The 19,953-nt window shown below is 36.4% G+C and overlaps 1 protein-coding gene across 2 annotated transcripts; it reads left to right on the forward strand.

Moving 5' to 3' along the window:
* Positions 1-8,558: 8,558 nt before the first annotated feature.
* On the forward strand, positions 8,559-18,245 carry LOC113356827 (autophagy-related protein 2-like). 2 transcript variants are annotated; one of them, XM_026600051.1, is made up of 15 exons: positions 8,559-8,963; positions 9,727-10,832; positions 11,234-11,382; positions 11,606-11,781; positions 11,910-15,086; positions 15,185-15,297; positions 15,371-15,572; positions 15,754-15,867; positions 16,136-16,243; positions 16,337-16,469; positions 16,886-17,088; positions 17,391-17,587; positions 17,691-17,765; positions 17,847-17,926; positions 18,022-18,245. In XM_026600051.1, the coding sequence occupies exons 1-13, from the start codon at positions 8,760-8,762 to the stop codon at positions 17,761-17,763; spliced, it is 5,955 nt and encodes a 1,984-aa protein (XP_026455836.1). In that variant the 5' UTR covers positions 8,559-8,759; the 3' UTR covers positions 17,764-17,765; positions 17,847-17,926; positions 18,022-18,245. The 2 variants fall into 2 exon arrangements, with proteins under 2 accessions (XP_026455836.1, XP_026455835.1); XM_026600050.1 differs by having other exon boundaries at positions 17,856-17,926.
* Positions 18,246-19,953: the final 1,708 nt, after the last annotated feature.

Here is a 19,953-nt window from a genome sequence, read left to right on the forward strand (position 1 = left end):
TTGAACCAGTTAAGATCGGTCTTTGGCCCTTCTCTTGATTTTGAGTGTTTTGCTCTTTTTCGTCGCACTTCTGCCACTTCTCTTGGACTTGGGCACTTGGATACTTGGAATACGTCTCTTCCTATCTCTTTTCAGCACTTTGTAGCTCCTTTTTGGATGATTCACCTAATAGAGGCAAATAAGAGCAAACAAGAGTAATAATGCAATAATATGCAAGAATAATAGCTAAAACAAGTATGGAATGGACACTAAAATTATATGAATTATGCACTTATCAACATGCAAGTGGGCTTTAATATAGTGACATTTAAACCCATATCATTCATAGGCATAAAGGGTTAGCAAGCAGAGAACCCCAACTTACTTATTGCACATACTCAGTATCCTTACCATTCAACAAGTCTTATGATGGAAGAATTCCATCTTCCATGCCACCTTAGCATTTGGAATTGTTCATGAAATCTCAATTCTTGTGATGAAATCATCGAAAAGCTAAAAAGAACAGTGTTTGACTTGGTCAATGGTACTTGACTAGAATATATTTGCATGGTTGAAATTAAAAGTGGCTTTTATGTGTTTGACTTAACTAAAAGACAAAAAAAAAACTATTTTGAGTAGCGTTTTTTTTACGCTATTCAGAATAGTATTTCTCGTCTTTTAACATGTTATTCAGAATAGTGTTTCTTTGGATTCCACATACCATTACAAAACCATGAAACATATCCTGGAAAAAGTGTGGATGACACCAACTTGGAATCCATTAGAATTGACATTCCAAACTTTTTCCAAGCTTGGATTCCACCAGAAGACTAGCTCTAATTGACTTTTGTTAATCGTTCAATCCAAACTCGAATTTATACGTGTTTGAATTGTGCTTGATTTGAAATCGTTCTTGCAGATGCATTATTTTCCGTTCGGTCTCGTATATATTTTCTTCATATCCTTTTATTTGTTCTTTAGATGCATGGTTTGGTAAAAGTTTTCTTGATCTTCATTCTCGATATAGTTTTTCGGGTTTAGTGTCTTCTGACCCACTAAACCCGACACTCTTCTGTTCGACCATATAAACCTATCCCTACCTGAATCTTCTTAAACAGTTTCCTAATATAATTAAACCCCTAACCCAACTGTCTAACTCTACCACTGTCAATTAAACAAGAGAAAATTGGATATGGATGTCAAGCTATTCTGGGGTGATTCCGTGCTCTCCATATGATTTTATTTATCTTGCGGTCTCTTGCTTTCTTTCTTCTCATGGACACACCGCCGACTTTATTCTTTCTCATGGATACACCACCGAAATTGGGGATATTCTATTGCCTCCATGATCCCATTCTTGTTTGTTCCCATTGAACCCTTGTTCAATTGTTGTTGGTGAATTTAGGTCATGCATATAAGAACATCGTATAAAGAGAAAATTATACATGTATATTTGACCGTCCTGATGAAAACAAATGTTTGAAACTTTAATTCATGCAAAAGGAAATCAAATTAATGTTTTAAGGATTTCCCCATGGTACTCTAAAAAAAATTTTTCCATGAAATTTGAAATTTCAGTCGTAGCGATAAAAAAAAGGTTTGTATATATATTTGTGCTTCTAAAATTTGTCCAACAATCCATATATACGTATGATTGCGGACAATCTTCTCTATAGTCTTGCACCTCTTTTGAGACGGTCACAATATTCCACACGCCATCAAGGATGTGTTCATCCAAGATGTAACTTTTAACTTTTATATTTTTTTGCATAGCTTCTTATTTACTGTTATTTCAGGATTTAATCAATATGATTCATGGATAACGTCCAAGAAGTTAATGTATGAATGAATATTCTTCTCTTTAGTATCTGTCATTGAAATTTACAAGTAAAAGGAAAAATACTCATATCAGTAATGCAAAGATTAAAAATAAAAATAAAATTGTTGAAATTCTCACATCATGGAAATCTTAATAAAATATGTTTTTAATATTTTTACGTAACCCAAAATGTCATCAGTTGTTGTTTTTTTTTTTTTTTCCATTGGTAAAGAAAAGATTGTATTAATCAAAAACAGGGGTACAAAAAGATTATACCACTCGAAAAACATGGGAAAAGGGAAGAAAAAAAGAAGGAAAAAGATATCAGGTAACATGCTACATGAATCCCTAAGAAAACAGTAGTTGCAAATTACTACAGAGGATCAAAATAAACTTAGACCCAGTTCTGAACTACAACACTATGAGAAACATCTTCAAACTCCTTGAAGCTAAGACACCATCGAAACAACTGATATTTGACCATGTTTATAATATCTTCATCAACTATTATATACTTATTTTTTTTTCTAATATCTTCTCATGATAATCAATTGAAAATTTTATATATAAAGTTAACGTACATTAAATTTTTAACTGCATCCAATGCGCGACAACAAAAACTACGAGAAAGTAGAAAAAAAGTAACATTCAAAGATGATACATGAATTTACTAACCTAAACATAACTTACATGTGTCTGCAAGTTATTGATGAGGTAGAAAAAAATAATGGAAACATAATGAAGGGTAATGACGAAATGATCCTACTGAGATTGTTAAAGGAGGTGATGTAGAAAAAAATAGTGAAAACATATTGAAGATGAAGATGAAACTAATGAAAATAATGACGAAATGCTCTTATTGAGGTTTCTTAAGGAGGTAAATCCGAGTAAAAAGATTCCAGATTGAGGCCAAAGGGAATTGCTTATATTGCTTATTAACGAGTATGATTAATTAATGTAAAATGAACAACGATTTGAAATTTGGTGCCCTTAAACCTACTTATGCAATTAATATGAATATACAAATGGGATTATAGTACGAAGTTACACATTGAATAAGATAATATCCAACGCAAAAATATATGCTCCATATATATCACCACCAAAAGAAATTTAAACATCATAAAGTGAAATATAAGGTTGAGTCCCTGTCGTAGGCCAGGGTGATACCTAGTTTCATGTTATTAATTTGTTGATTCATTCTTCCAAGATGGGTTTTTAAACACCACTCGGCTCCACATTAAGAGGGCTCACTATGTGACATTTGTTTAGTTGTATTGCTTCAAGTTTGAGATCAGTGTTTGAGCTTCTTCGTTTATTCAAAAGTTGCATTTGAAACATGTGGAATGACACACCTAGCGAGCTCTACCTTTGGATGTTCAGTGAAAGGTATTAATGAATTTTACGCACCAACAACTTAAGAATTTCTACATCATCTACCCAAATATTTTATGTTTACTTCTACTATATACGAGTTCATTGATAGAGCATGGCTGTATCGACCTGTAATATTGCTTTATTTTGTTGGATACCAAAATGAAATTTTACTGTGATTTGTCGAAGAAACAAAAAATATTTCATCGCTTGAATAATTCCGGATAAAAAAAGCTATAAACCGAGTCTTGAGAAAAAACTTTAATCGATATGTGTCTGACCTCATACTTTCATCAATCTTCCCAGTTGTATAATGTGTTGTATTAAAGCTATAATTGATGAATGAATCAACTTGTTTTCAATTATTTATTTATTTTAAAAAGAAGAATCTCTATGATTGTTGCTCATTTTGAAAAATACAACAAATATAAGAGAAGAAGTACAACTTTATAAATTAAATCACAAAGAAAAAGTTATTTAAGCATTGGTATAATACTGGTTTTCTCTTGAAACTTCAAGAAAATCGAAGGTTTTATGAAAACTGAGTTAACTCATCTGGTTTTCTCTTTCTTTTATGATCATTATTACTTATTTCATTAGAAATGTATATTTTAGTTGCATCGTCTATGCTCTTGCAGAAAAATCATATTCGCTAAAGTTAACTTTATATTCTGGTGTTACTCAAAGATGGGCGCAAATGCTTGGAAAAAAGTAAAATTCTTCATGTAAGTAAATGATTTTTCAAATACTATTTTTCATAAGTTTTTTATATTTCTATGTTACTACTTTTCTTCTGAGTTTTTGAGTGATTTTCAGGAATTTGAGTTGCCTTAAGACACTGACAGATTCAAATAGAAAATAGGAAACTTTGGTATTGGCGTAGTACCAATCTGTCAAAATCTTATACCTAAGCAAAGGCATACAGTTGAATTTTTGAATGAGGGACGAAATTGCTTCTTAGGGAATGAAATAGAGTATCTTATGATTCAGTTTGATATTTCCCTTCAACATAGTGGAGGAAGAAACAGGTCAAAGGTAGGGATGAGTAACTTTCAGGTAACTCTCAAGCTTTGGGTAGATGATAGTATGCAATTGTGCATTCGGGTATCCATCAGAATTTTCCAAGTGGTTGCAGTAAAAAAAGAAAAAGCAAAGTAAAGAAAAGGGTGGAATTCCATTTTATGAGTAGATGCGAAAGTGGAAAAGCAGTAATAGTAGGTACAAAAATTTAGTCGAGCTTATCTTGGAACAATGCAATGACCCTACAAAGCGAAGGGTACTACTTTTGAATTTCTAGCAACTTGTATCTGATACCTCAAGGTACTTAATTATGCAAAGAATAAGAACTTACAGAGTTCAAGTGGACATACTATTTTTGCTAAAGGAAATCTCATAAAAGGAAATTTTAACAAAGTTACTTATAAAGGATAGCAAAATGAGCAACAATCATAGAGATTCTTCTTTTTTTTTTTTTAAATAATTGAAAAATTCATTCATCAATTATAGTTTTAATAAAACACATTATACGACCGCAAAGATTGATAAAAGTATGAGATCAGACACACATCGATCTAAAATACAGAACTGTATTGAAAGTTTTTTCTTAAGACTCAGTTTATAGTTTTTTTTTCCAGGAATTATTCAGGCGATGAAACATTTTTTTTTGTTTCATCGACAAATTACAGTAAAATTTCATTTTGGTATCCAACAAACTAAAGCAATATTACAGGTCGATACAACCTTGCTTTATCGATGAACTCGTATACAGTAGAAGTAAACATAAAATATTTGGGTAGATGTTGTAGAAACTCGTAAGTTGTTGGAGCGGGAAATTCATCAATACCTTTCACCGAACATCCAAAGGTAGAGCTCGCTAGGTGTGTCCCTCCACATGTTTCAAATGTAGCTTTTAAATAAACGAAGAAGCTCAAATACTGAACTCAAAGTTGAAGTAATACAAGTAAAGAAATGTCACATATTGAGCCGAGTGGTGTTCAAAAACCCATCGTGGAAAAATTAATAAACAAATTAATAACACGAGACTAGGTATTACCCCATCCTACGATTGGGGCTCAACCTTATATTTCACTTCATGATGTTAAAATTTCTTTTGGTGCTGACATATATGGAGAACGTATTATTGCATTAGATATTATCTTATTTAGTGTGTAATTTCTTAATACGATCACATTTGTACTCATATCAATTATGTAAGTAGGTTTATGGGCACCAATTTCAAATCATTGTTCTAATTAATTATACTCATCAATAAGCAATATAAGCAATTCCCTCTAGCCTCAATCTTAAATATTTTTCCTCGGATTCACCTCCTTCAGAAAAATCAATAAGAGCATTTCGTCATTACTCTCATTAGTTTCATCTTCATCTTCATCTTCGATATGTCTCCACTATTTTTTTCTACATCACCTCCTTTAACAATCTCAATAAGGACATTTCGTCATTACCCTTCAGTATGTTTCCATTATTTTTTCCTACCTCATCGATAACTTGCAGACATATGTAATTTATGTTTAGGTTAGTAAATTCATGTATCATCTTTGGATGTTATTATTTTATACTTGCTCGTAGTTTTTGTTGTTGCGCACTGGATGCAGTTGAATTCTTAAATTTTTTATGTGCGTTAACTTGTTACATAAAATTTTTAATTGATTATCATGAGAAGATATTAGGAAAAATTATCAGTATATAACAGCTGATTAAGATATTATAAACATGGTCAAATATGAGTTGTTTCGATAGTGTCTTAGCTTCAAGGAATTTGAAGATGTTTCTCATAGTGTTGTAGTTCAGAACTGGGTCCAAGTTTATTTCGATCATCCATAGTTACTTAGGGATTCAGGTAGCGTGTTACCTGATTTCTTTTTCCCTTTTTTCCCCTTCCCTTTTCCCATGTTTTTCGGGTGGTATAATCTTTATGTATCTCTCCTTTTGATTAATACAATATTTTCTTTACCGATCAAAACAACAACAACAACAACTGATGATATTTTGGGTTACATAAAAATATATTTTATTAAGAATTCCATGATATGAGAATTTCAACCATTTTATTTTTAATTTGTGCATCACTAGTATGAGTATTTTTCTTTTTTTTTCCTTGTAAATTTCAATGAAAAGTACCGAAGAGAAGAATATCCATTCATACATTAACTTCTTGGATGTTATCCATGAATTATATTGATTAAATCTTGAATAGCAGTAAATAAGAAGCTATGCAAAAAATATAAAAATTAAAAGTTACATCTTGGATGAACATGTCCTCGATGCGTGTGGAATATTGTGATCGTCCTAAAAGAGGTGCAAGACTATAAAGAAGATTGTCCGCAATCATTCGTATATATGGATTGCTGGACAGATTTTAGAAGCACAAATATATACAAACCTTTTTCATCGTTACGGCTGAACTTTCATGGAAACAAGATTGTTAAAAGTTTATCCTCAATAAAACCCTCTTGAATCTTGATCTATGCACATATATAATATAATGGATTATTCGTAATTTTGCCCATCTAGGATGGCTACATTCACCTGATCAGTTGATATTTTCAAACATTAGGTTATATATATGTCTCAAAGTTGGCTGGTTCATAAATTACATTATTATATGAATCACACATGAAAAGAAAATCAACTTTTTTGAGATCATTAGAGTACCATGGGAAATCCATAAAACATTAATTTGATTTCCTTCTGCATGAGTTAAAGTTTCAAACATTTGTTTTGATCGGCACGGTCAAATATACATGTATAATTTTCTCTTTATACGATGTTCCTATATGCATGACCTAACTTCACTAACAACAATGCAACAAGGGTTCAATGGGAACAAATAAGAATGGGATCATGTAGGCAAGAGAATATCCCCAATTTCGGTGGTGTATCCATGAGAAAGAAGAAAGTTGGTGGTGTATCCATGAGAAGAAGAAAAGCAAGAGAATACAACAAGAAAAATAAAATCAGAGGAGAGCACAGAATCCAAGGCTGCTAACGGGGGGGGGGGGGGGGGGGGGCCAGGTTTAATGGGGGTGTACCAAGTCAAGGCAAAAACTGTTTTGTCCTATATGAAAATCTAGGGTGTAAATAATACCCGAAAATACTCGGCCTGCTTGTATCCGCCCGAGCCCGCCTGTACCCGAAGTAGCCCAAAGCCTGTTATGGCCCGTCATGGACCACCCGGCCCGGCCTGGATTAAATTATTGGGCAGTTTCGGGCTTTGCGATTAATTATGATGCCCGGCCTGATACCCGGCCTGGTGCCCGGCCTGGAAGCCTTCTATGTGTCATTAATCATTTAATATCCTCTTAAAAAGACTTAAAAGTTACAGTTTTATAATTGTCAATTTTATGTCAAGAAAAATAAAATATATAATTGTTTTTACTTATAATTAACCTTTCAAAACATTAATGGTAATATATTTTCTTATTAGAAAGTTTATTGTACTCTAATTAATTATTTATTATAGGCTAAAATTAAAAATTTGTCAGTGTAATTTAAATATAAAATAATACTATCACTTACGATATGCGATATTGAAAAGGAAAGGATATTGTATTTAATACCGTTCATTTGAAAATTTAAACTTAAAAAAAATAAAAAAAAATAGTGGCTTGTCCGGCCCGATCTGGCCTGCCCGTATAAAAAGCGGGCTTTGGGCGGTCTTTGGGTAGCAAATTATCTACTTGTGCCCGACCTGTCCGGCCTGAATTTGTTTACGGGCTCACAAATATTAAGCCTGGCCTGCCCGGCCTGTCTTAGATTTTGGGTCGGGCGGCCCGGCCTGCCCGAATTTACACCCCTATGAAAATCTGTTTTGTCTTATTATAATTTTGGTACACCCCCATTTAATTTGGTACCCCTATTAGCAACCACGGAATCACCCTAGAATAGCTTAACATTCAAATTCATTTTTTCTCTTGTTTAATTGACAACAGTAGAGCTATCCAGTTAGGCTAGGAGTTTAACTAGATTAGGAAACTGTTTAAGAAGAGTCGAGTAGAGATGAGTTTATATGATTAACAGAAGAGTGCGGGTTTAATGATCTTGACCGTTCTTTGACCCACGTACATACACACCACCTTCCCTTATACTCCACCTTTTCTTAGACTATTCTTTTGTAGGATACTTTTTATTATTCCAAATCCGAAGACATGGTACTCGTGCCGTGTCAGCGTTGGACACGCAATTGTCCCGAGTTGTGACAAAACCAGTTTTCCGGCTCCTAATTGACTCCAGTAAGTAACAACTCGGTAAAACTCGTGTCAATTTAAAAGGGTTAAAATATAAAAGGTCTAAGTAAATATATTCCCACCACGTAAGCAGGAACCCTGAAAATTGATGATGATGATATAAATATTAATCATCTGAGGAAGACTCTTTAGGAAGGGGCACGTTTTGGTTTTCTTCTTTCTTCTTCTCTTTTCTCTCTATAATTCTTCTTCTCCAACTGAAACCAACTCTTGTCTTCTTTCATGGAAATTGAAATTTCAACAACAAGAAACAAATCATTACGCCCAAATCTCGAAAACCCTAGCCCTAGAAAAAACAATCAACACAAAAAATAAATACAATGTTTCCGTGGTACATCACCAAATCTGCTGAGGCGATGATTCCTCGATGGGCAATTAAACATGTTTTGAAATTCGTGTTTAAGAAGAAACTAGGCAAGTTTATAATTGGTGATATTGATTTAGATCAACTTGAGGTGCAAATTGGTGCTGGTACTGTTCAGCTTAGTGATCTCGCTCTTAACGTCGGTTATCTCAATCAAAAGGTAATTTCTATGAATTCTTAAGCTATTTGTTATACCTTTTTATATGAATTTTCAGCTACCTCAATTTGAATTTACTAGATGTGCATGAATTATTAGCTTCTTTCAATATGGTCTAAAGTTGTATGGAGATAGTTGAGGATAACAATAGATAAGCTGTGTGGATATGCAGTTATAATTTCAACTAGACTGATGAACTACAGTTGTTAGGAATTTCAGCCTAAAATCCACGTCACATGATAAAATTATGCTATTCGCACTATTTAGTGATGTTTAGGGTTTGACACTTTATTGGAGGAGCCACTCAAAATTAGGCAGGGGTGCAATAGTATCATATCATTTAGGATAACATCTAAGTCAACTAGAGGTGGCACCTCTGTACATCATTCTAACAACTCTCAAACATTTTGCAATGAAACTTTAATAGTGTAGTTGCAAGATGTAATATGGCAACAAACAACATAGGTCAGTTACATACTTTATGTAATTCATCCAGCTGTATTAGAATTAAAATTTCAGATAATAAGCTATTTATCTTTTACTAATAATAAACAACATGTCACTAGATTAAGTTTTTGATGCTTGAAGGACCCATCGAATTGAACCTTTTGATTATGCTTATCAAGTAGCAGGTGGTCTTAGAGTGCACCAGAAATCATGTTTTATACTTATCAGTGTCTATGCAATTGCAAAATACCTCATTTATTTATGTTTTTCTTTTATTTTATGACTTATTCTGAAATAAAATGTCTGTTGTCTTTTCTAGTTGGGTGCCACACCAGTCATTGTAAAGGAAGGATCAATTGGTTCTTTACTAGTGAAATTTCCCTGGAAGCTTAGAAATTGTGAGATTGAAATAGAAGATCTTGAGCTTATCCTTGCTCCACGTGTGGGGCATGATATACCAGCTGCAGCTGAAACTTGTAGTTCTAGTCAAGACTGTAAACAGTCTGTTCACAATTCCTCAGACAATGTCGAGAACCAAACGGCAAATAATGCTGCAGCATCTATTTCCCTGGATGTTCACGAAGGAGTTAAAACGATTGCCAAGTTGGTCAGATGGTTGCTTGCAAGTTTCCATGTAAAGATAAAAAACCTAATTGTTGCATATGAGCCTTGTTCAGAGAAGGATGAGAAAAGATCAGGATCACATAGAGCTTTGGTTCTTCGTATTACTGAGACAGAATATGGAACATGTGTCTCTGAAGAAGCCAATGCAAGTTCAGCTGCAAAATTTGACAGTTTTCTTGGAATTTCAAGATTGACAAACTCTCTGAAGTTCGAAGGAGCAGTAATTGAACTTCTTCATATGGATGATATTGACAACCAGACACAAAGTCCAAGTGCTTCAGGAGCAGCCTTCAGTGAATGTTATACGGGAAGGTCCACTTCAGATGTAAATGCTCCTATTTTGACTGGGGAAGGTGGTGGTTTCTCAGGGAATATGAAATTAAGTATACCTTGGAAAAATGGTACCCTGGATATTCAGAAATTGGATGCAGACATCTGTATTGATCCTGTAGAAATAAGACTTCATCCAAGCACCATAATGTGGATGATATGTTTGTGGGAATCTCTCAAGAATTTGGACAAAGATGAAGGTCTTGCATACAGTAAGGGTACAAATTCTGTTTATCACAATTCGGCATCTCAGTTCCATCCTTCTACCATCAGTTCTGCTGTAATAGCTGCAGATAAGGTGACACAATGGAGTGAAGGTGGTTTCCCGCTGGACTTTTTCCCACAAACAGGTTTTGAAACGACAATTGATCCATTATTACAAGGGTCACATGTTATACCGGATTGGGTACCACTTTACGCCCACAAAAACCTAAATGACAGAACAGAAGCAGCACCAGATTTTGGAGCAAGGTTTGTTTCTCTTAGTTTTGTGCTTTGAAAAGTTCGCTTCATCTGTACATTCAAGAAGACTGATTCATATTGGCCTTTGAACTTTTTAGAATCTTACCTCTTACCTCTCCTAGTTGCTTAGGGCCAAGAGTTGTCGAGACCGCTAAAACACATCTCATTTTTTAGTGCAGTATTTATAATCATATTCGCTTTAGTCGTTTCCACATGTGTTCTACTCATTTTCCCAAATTTACCTTTTAGTGTATACCATAATCCCAATGTTTTTGCTTATCACCGCAAAATAAAATTTGACTATTTAGGAAGGTTGAATACTGTATTTACAGATGGTTCTTCGATAATCATCATTGTATCAAACATATGCTAATTGTTTTTTATGCTCTCATGCTTTGGGTTATCTGCAGTGTAGATCAGTTTTTCGAGTGTTTTGATGAACTGCGACATTCCCAATCAGCTTTAGGCAGCAGTGGTGTATGGAACTGGACTTGTTCTGTATTTAGTGCAATTACTGCTGCATCCTCCCTTGCTTCTGGATCATTGAATATTCCTTGTGGTATGTAATCCTTAGCATCGGTATCTCTTAGTTGTAAGTGTACCAATCGGATACATTTCATATCATAAATTTTGTTATCGAGTTGGTTAGAAGTTTCCTATCAGAATCGCATCATTGTTTTGCACAGCTCTTTGCTCGTCTTCCTCCTGGTTCAGTAAACAATGGTTTTTGTTGTTCTTGTTTAAGAGCTTCCTCTCAAGTTCATTTCTCCCTTGCTTTTCAGAACAGCAACGTGTCAGAACAAATCTTAAGGCAACCATTGCTGGGGTTGCCGTTGTGCTTTCTTTGAATGATGAAGACCAGAAGTATTCATGTGATAAAATTGGCAACCCTGGAAATGTTGGTCGAAATGTACATTTTCTTGGTATGAACTGTCAAGACATACTTCTTGATTTGCAGGTGATTATTGTGTTTTAAGAGATGCAATTCATATTCTTTATTCTGTTGTACTACTCTCTTCACCTCCTCTATATTGCTTACATGTGTTTTTTATTAGACTAATTTTAAAATTTTGACAAGGTCAACAGATTTGTTCTCACGAAATGAAGTTTGAAGCGATTGTAAAGCATATCGAACTTGATGATTACTTCTATTTTGGAAATAATGCTGATAGTAGTCAGAATAGTGCTCGAAGTCAGGCTCTTTTAATCCAGCATTTGCAGGCTGAGCTTGAAGGTGCTCTCCCTGCGTTCACTTTGCCCCAAGATCCTGAGTCAGAAAAATCCGAAAGAAAAGGGTTTAGGCATCAAACCTTCCAGGAGGATGATTTAGTCAAAATCAAATTGCTGAGGACTTCAAGTGTCAGTCACTGCCAATTCAGTATGACTTCAAGTTATGGGGATGATAGGTCGATGCCTTCATCATCTTTTTCTGTGAAGCTGCCACCATTTGTTTTCTGGGTGAACCTCAATCTGCTAAGCATGCTTTTGGATCTGTCAAAGGAAGTCAGCGAGTCTTTCGATACAAAGAATATCAATAAATTCAGTGATATGCACAACTCAACATGTTCCGGGAATCTGAAAAGAAGTGACCCTGGTGTTAAAACATTGGCTTCAAAAGGATCTTTGCAGGGAAATATAGTTCTCTCTAATGCGAGGTTCATTTTGTGTTTTCCCTGTCATGAGGGAGATGGTAGTCACTATACATCCTGGGATCAATTCGTTGGTCTGGATATATCCCTACCGTTGAGCCAAGAAAAAGTTGCTGATGCAAAAGCTCAACGTGGTCATTCTTCTAAATCCTCCAGCTCCATCCATTTCAATGTAGGAAACCTTGGTATTTACTTGATCAGTAAATCTCATTATGATAATAGGGACAACTCTCTGCCATTGAAGCCCACTTATTCTGTTCACAAGGTTCTTAATGTCACCAGCAAAATGAGCTCTTTATCTGGCCTTAGTATAATTTGGCAGGATGGACCTGTAACTGGACCTTGGATAGTAAAGCGAGCTCGAAACCTAGCTACTTCACAGGATTCCGGGAGCAGAAATAAAGTGAGAGGTAAAGGTTATGAGTTTGCATCTGTGACAGCAGTAGGAGATCTGGATGATATAAATTCTCGCACCCGACAAGAGATAATTTTGAGCTCTTCAGTTTTTGTGCACATTTGTCTCTCTTCTGCTTCAATTGATCTTGGTAGTTTGCAGTATCAGATTTTAAACCGGCTTCTAAATCAAGTCGTGGATGTGTTATCTTTTAAAGTAAGTTCAAATATGGCACCAAGAGATAACAACATTTCAACGAAAGCAGATTCTGCATCTCAAACATCAATTCTTGTGGAATGTGATGCTTTGGAGATTTTGGTTAAGTTGAACAAGGTAGAGGATATAAAATGCTCAACACAGAAGGAACTTTCAGGTTCCTGGCATTCTGCTAAACTGAGAATTCAAAAGTTTGAGTTGCTATCTGTGTCAGATCTTGGAGGAATCAAGGGTTCCAGTTTCACTTGCCTAGGCCATGGTGAAGGTGAGTTGTGGGGGTCCGTTGATAGTTCCCCTGGGCACGAGTTTCTCCTGATCTCTTGTAGCAACTCCACTAGGCGACGAGGTGATGGAGAAGGTGCTAATGCATTGTCTTTAGGTTCTGCTGGCACTACAGTTTTTCTTCTGAAGGAACCAAATATCTTTCACAGTTTCACATCAATTACTGTTAGATGTGGCACATTAATTGCTCCTGGCAGCCGAGTGGATTGGTTGGATGCAGTATGCTCTTTTTTCAGTTTGCCTTCACCTGAGAGGGAACAAGGGAGAACTGATAGTGCCCAAGAGGGTTACTCTGAAAATACTGCTGCTTATGGAGAATCTTTTGTTCTAAACCTGGTGGATGTTGGGCTAGTTTATGAACCTCACATCAACAATTTGGTGGGCAGTGGTTCTACTAGTTCTATTGAAGAATCAGTGGAACAGTATGTAGGATGTCTCCTAGCTGCATCATCTGTAAATATTTCTAGTCAAACGCTAGCAAGTGCTGTGGAGAATGACCACAAAATTAGAGTGCAAGATCTAGGACTTCTTATTTGTAAATTGTCTGGTCAGAAAAATCCTAAACGGATCAATGATGTTAAATATCTTCGCCAGGCAGGCTATGTTAAGGTAGCGGGCGAGGCCCTTGTGGAAGCAGTTCTGCGAACAAACTGCAAGACTGGTCGTCAATGGGAACTAGATGTCTCCGATTCTCACATTAACTTGGATACCTGCCATGATACCACATCTGGTTTGATCCGATTGGTTGCTCAACTCCAGCAGCTTTTTGCACCTGATATGGAGGAGTCAGTAGCGCATTTGCAAACCAGGTGGAATACTGTTCAGCAGGCATTAAATCGGCATGATAGCACTACTGATTCGAAGGACTGTGATGTCTCTCTCTCTTCATCTTCTGATACGCTTTCAGTGAACAAAGATGCAATGTGTAGCGGAAAAAATGGTGTGGTTGGACTAATGGATGAGATATGCGAAGATGCTTTTAATCTGCATGGAAATGGTGCCAGTTCATCTGTTCAACGCGACCTGCAGTGTCAAGATTCATTTGATGGAGCTCTTCTTGTGGGGATGTGCAACTTAAACGTCAGCGAACCTGAGTTTTTCTCTCAAAACTTTCCCGTCAATGAGGCAAATCCCAGAGGGCTAGAAAATACTCAAGCATCATCTCAGCAGAAAGATTGTTTTCCTGACCTAATAGAGGGTTATTACTTTGCTGGGTTATGTCCTCTTCCAGAGATATCTGACAGAAACAATTCACCAGTTACAGGTATTAAGTCTCTCTCAAGCAATAAAAATCATGAAAAAAATCGGTCTGGGAATAATGGATGGTATCAGAACACCTCTCTGAGAATCGTCGAGGATCATATTCCGGATATCGTTGAAAATCTAACACGGGAACAATCTAAAGGAGTAGACAAGATTTCTACTACAAGTTGTAAAATTTCTGATGAGTTTGGCATTTCAAGGGGACGAGTGCATCTTATGAAAATCGACGTCAGATGGAGAATGTTCGCAGGATCTGACTGGCACATCACAAGGAAAGATAATATGCATACTACGAAAACGGGTGGAAGAGATGCAACCACCTGTCTAGAGCTTTCGTTATCTGGATTGAACGTTCAATATGACATGTTTCCTGATGGGGACATATGCGTATCAAAGCTTTCTATATCAGTTCGCGACTTTAGTCTTTACGATAGAAGCAAAGATGCACCTTGGATCACGGTAGTACTCTTAAGTTTTAGTACCTTTCCTTACATTCATTTTGTCACGTTTATATGGATGCGTGAATGTACTCAACGGTATTTGGTTTATTTCATTAGGTGTTGGGATACTATCATTCAAAAGATCATCCTAGAGAATCCTCAGCAAAAGCGTTCAAGTTGGACCTAGAATGTGTCAGACCCGATCCTTTGACCCCTCTTGAGGAGTATCGGTAAGGGTGTTGTACTTCAGATTTACTTAACGGTCGGCAGTTAGATGCTCATCTGTTTTGCTATTAACATCAGGTTACGCCTTGCTTTTCTACCTATGCTATTGCATCTTGATCAAGACCAACTGGATTTCCTCATCAGCTTCTTTGGAAACTCATCAGCTGAGCAGCTTCCAAATCTCCCTCATGATTTGCAAAGGTCAAGTACTCTGCCAAATTATAAGAATGATTTTGAGGTGAATACAGTTGCAGAGGAAGCGCTGCTTCCTTACTTCCAGGCAAGTACTCTAATGCATTTAATATTCTTTTTAAGTTCATGTCATTTGTTCTGCATCTCTTCGCTAATACTCCTTGAAGCTGAACATGTGCATCCGTTTCCCCCATTTTAACATTTCCCTGTTTACCATCATAGATTTTTATGTGAGAAATGCAGGACTAACTGTGACTTTTATATTTCAGAAATTTGACATATGGCCTGTTGTTTTTCGAGTCGACTATAATCCTCGCCGTGTTGATCTAGCAGCTTTAGGAGGAGGGAATTATGTGCACCTGGTTAATCTAGTTCCGTGGAAGGTATTTTCCAACACCCATTATGACATTTATTCTTGTGGAACTTGACTTCGGAATTTGTGAAAGCTAGTGGTGATTCGCCATACTTGGCTCAGAGTTGTAGTAGTTTTCAGACTTAAGTTCATTTGTGTGGTGCTGTTTTCTGGCAATGAGTGTTCGGCGATTTTTTTTCTTTTCATATCTTCTTTTTAGAATATTGTTGTGCGTAGTTCACTTGATACGAATTTCCAAAAATCTTTTCATCTTTTCTCTTGTCAAATTCTTGACGCAGGGGATTGAGCTAGAGCTCAAACACGTACATGCTGTTGGGATATATGGCTGGGGTAGTGTATGTGAGACGATTGCCGGCGAATGGTTAGAAGATATTTCACATAATCAGGTTTCAAACTGAGTCTATTTGTCGTACACTAAAGAGTTTATACTGTAGTTGTACTCTCCACTGATATTAATGAATCCTGTGTCATATCTGTAGATCCATAAGCTTTTGAAAGGCCTTCCTCCTATTCGATCATTAGTCACTGTTGGTTCTGGTGCTGCTAAGCTGGTTTCCTTACCAGTTAAGAATTATAAGAAAGATCATAGGTTACTCAGTGGAATCCAAAGAGGTAAATCGCACTACTCTAACTACTTATTCATTAATGACTTCATGTGCGACATTTTTATTTGTCTGTGCACTGCATGATTGTACGTCTTCTATGTTCTATCACCCTTCTGAGTTTGAAGCTTTAAAATATTGGCTATATAAGATGCCCTTAGTGAATGACAAAATATTAGGGAAGTTGCAGTAGGCAGTAGCACGTATCCCCATTATCCAATTCTTTGGGTTGGCCTTTCTGATAGCTCCTTATACTTTACTACATTTTCAGTTGTTGACCAACTGTTTTCATTTCCTTGTTTGTTTTTTGTTTCTGGATTAAATGGTATCTTTACACGCAGAAGCACAATTTTTGGTTAATGTAACATTTTTCGTGGATCTTCATGAACTACACTTAACATACTCGTATCCATATAATACCACCAGGGGCTCTAGCGTTTTTGAGAAGTATTTCACTTGAAGCTGTTGGACTAGGAGTACATTTGACTGGTGGAGCTCATGACATCCTTCTCCAAACCGAATATATTCTTACAAGAACACCGCCATCTGTTCCCTCTTCGGGCAGAAGTAAAACAAAGACAAGTGTGAGATCTAATCAACCTAAAGACGCACAACAAGGGATCCAACAGGTAAGACATTTCCAATGTGCTTTAGCTGGTTATATCGCTTTCTTATTTTAGATAATTTGGTGTCTAATGCTTCCTACTTTCTAGTAATACCAATCTTTAGTTTTCTGCTTCCTTTTGTTAGTATCAAATGTGTTGGTATTCTTTTTTCTCGTCATGGGATCATGTGGTTGTGACATGGATCAGGCACTTTATTTTTATTTTTTCAATGCGATATACTTGGCTACTTTATCCCGGTGCTGCACATTTAACATTGTTAGATCATATTCATCATCTGCTTTCTTTTTTCTCATTATGATCAACAGGCTTATGAGAGTCTCAGTGATGGCCTAGGGAAAACAGCATCTGCTCTGGTTGGAACTCCATTGAAGACTTATCAGCGCGGTGGTGGGGCAGGATCCGCATTGGCAAGTGCTGTTTGTGCAGCTCCTGCTGCTGCCATAGCTCCTGCCTCTGCTGCTATGCGTGCTGTACATTGTGCTCTTCTTGGTTTCAGAAATAGGTATGTCCACTTCTCTTCTCCGCAGACATCATGGTAGCCTTGTCGGTCACAGTCAATTTCTTGGATTAATTAGATACTAAAAAGGTTGTGGTTTCATCTGTAGCCTGGATCCTGAACGGAAGAAAGAATCCCTGGAGAAATACTTAGGTCCTAATCATCCTCAAGGAAACAGTTGACAGTAAGTTATCTCTGCATGTCTATTAATAACGCGCCTAGTTTAAACAGTTGACTTTAGGCTACTTCTAACGTGTGTTGATAGCATTTATAGGAATTCTATGGTTTTGGAAGCATCTGGATCTTCGAAAAACTCTTGATTATTCCAGTAACATCTTGTATATTGTAAGCTTACATCGACTTTTCATTCGATTGTCACCTCTTACTCTTTTTTAGTGACCATTGGTTAATTGTTCAAGTTTTGTTTGCGTTGGTTGCAGGTGTACAGTCGAATTTGAGAAGATTCTTTCTTATATAGTGAAATATATATTACAGGTGTAAATATGTTAATAGGTAAATCGCGATTAGATTTTCGTCTTGCAGAGTGCGAGTCTTTTGTAGTTTGGTGGGTAAGAGAGGTTTGTATAAATCATAATCAATGTATATATCTTAGAAGTGCCGCTGATTGATTGCATTCTTTTCAAACTTAAGTGTTCACAAATTTAACTACTTCCATCTTTCTTCCAAGTAGAGTATTAGGCTTCAGAGAGATCAGATCCATTCACCATTCTGCATCTCTGGAAATCACAAGAAACTATAGTAACTTGGCGACAAGTTTGGTCATCGCAGAAATCTTAGTTTATAGTCCTTCTGGGAATTCTCTTATTCTCAAGTGTGAAGACACGTGTAGGATACTGACACGTCTGTATAAGATATGGCCCGTCCTGAACTTTTTAAATTAATAATTCTTCCATTTTACCAGAGGCTGAAGCTTTGGTTTGACAGTATGTAGTGTCAGTGGATGTTTATTTGAGAAAGAGAGCTTTGTCTTACATTGTTGTATGTTTATAAGTGAAGAACTTCCCCACGATGCTCTTTGTGCGGCGAAGTAGACATGAGATTATTTGAATGGTTCTCTCTTTTTTGGGTGGAGATTAAAAAAAGAGGTGGGAGTAGAAATTAATTGTCCCCACAGGCAAAGCGTTCGTGTGGTTGTCGTGAAGGCGAAGTTTTGTTGCATCCCATGTTTGTTCTTTCTTCAATCTTTCAATATTTTGGAATCCCTTTTTCCACGTGTATCCAAGCATGTGATGTTTGGAGATCCTGTGGGTTGGGTTCTGCGAGTGATTGTGATCGTGATCTTTCTCCCCTAGGAAAAATGAGGTTAAATGCGATGTTTATGCAAAAGAAATTAGCCTACCAATCTCTCGGAACTCCAAATGAACGCCCTTCGGCTCTTGGAAGAAACGGAGCACTATCGACTACTTGAAGTCGGCTGTCATACACTGCATATAATACCATACCTTTTTTTTATGATTTTTGTTCTGATTAGGGACTTAACCAAAAAGCACTAGATTGGAGAATTTTCAATTCTAAAAATGGATGGTGTCAATAGCTGGAACCACCATCGGGTTTATGAATGAACATATGTCGCAGTAGTAAGTGTCTTCATTTTTGCTGACTAGCTTTTGTAAAACAAATCCTATCGAACTGATACAACAGCTTGGTTGAAGTTGTGGAAACCGTGACTTGTGAAGAAGTGTGGGGGAGAGGAAAAAAGTGTCAATTTTTTTTTTAAAAAGAGGACAACTATTTTGGTAGAAGAGCCTTGTATCTCCCCACCCTTGGCGGGGGTGCTCAATAAACCTCCTTGCAAATGATCAGTTCTTATCCGTACATTAAACTATATTAATGAAGTCTTCTTCATGTTTCCCTACACTGCTTTCGAACTATCATCAACATTCAAATAATCTACTAACAGTTTCAGTCAGGAAATGAACATATCATTAGAAACGCGTGTATCACTTAAACTAGTATGATAATAATGCATCTATGATTGACGGAGATGTTGACCATAAGAATACGAACAAACAAATTAAACACCAAACTTATGAAGACCATTTGGAAGGAATTGGACCAGCATGCACGTGTTTGTGGGACTTCATTTACGTACCATTTGATCATATCATCACCAACCGAATCTTCTTCTCTCGTTCCCTACTTTTTAATTACCTCGCCGCATGCAGTAAGTGTCTCACAGTTAAGTTGGTCGCACACTTGGTGGTTGTATCAAGAGGTCTGGTAAAGATTTTCCCATGATATTCATATGCTCTTATTATCCAGCCAACCCATTATGATCTCTCTTTTCGAATGAATGAGTCTGGTGGGATCACCTCACCAGAATGTATGGACACAATATATATTTACACTCC

Source organism: Papaver somniferum, chromosome 3 (genome assembly GCF_003573695.1).
Source record: "Papaver somniferum cultivar HN1 chromosome 3, ASM357369v1, whole genome shotgun sequence".
Classification (NCBI taxonomy): domain Eukaryota; kingdom Viridiplantae; phylum Streptophyta; class Magnoliopsida; order Ranunculales; family Papaveraceae; genus Papaver; species Papaver somniferum.

Bases quoted from the DNA above. Each gene is read 5' to 3' on its own strand.
- LOC113356827 (XM_026600051.1), top strand. From the start codon at position 8,760: ATGTTTCCGTGGTACATCACCAAATCTGCTGAGGCGATGATTCCTCGA. The intron at 15,087-15,184 runs GTAGTACTCTTA...TTATTTCATTAG, and splicing joins AAGATGCACCTTGGATCACG to GTGTTGGGATACTATCATTC. The intron at 15,573-15,753 runs GCAAGTACTCTA...TTTATATTTCAG, and splicing joins CGCTGCTTCCTTACTTCCAG to AAATTTGACATATGGCCTGT.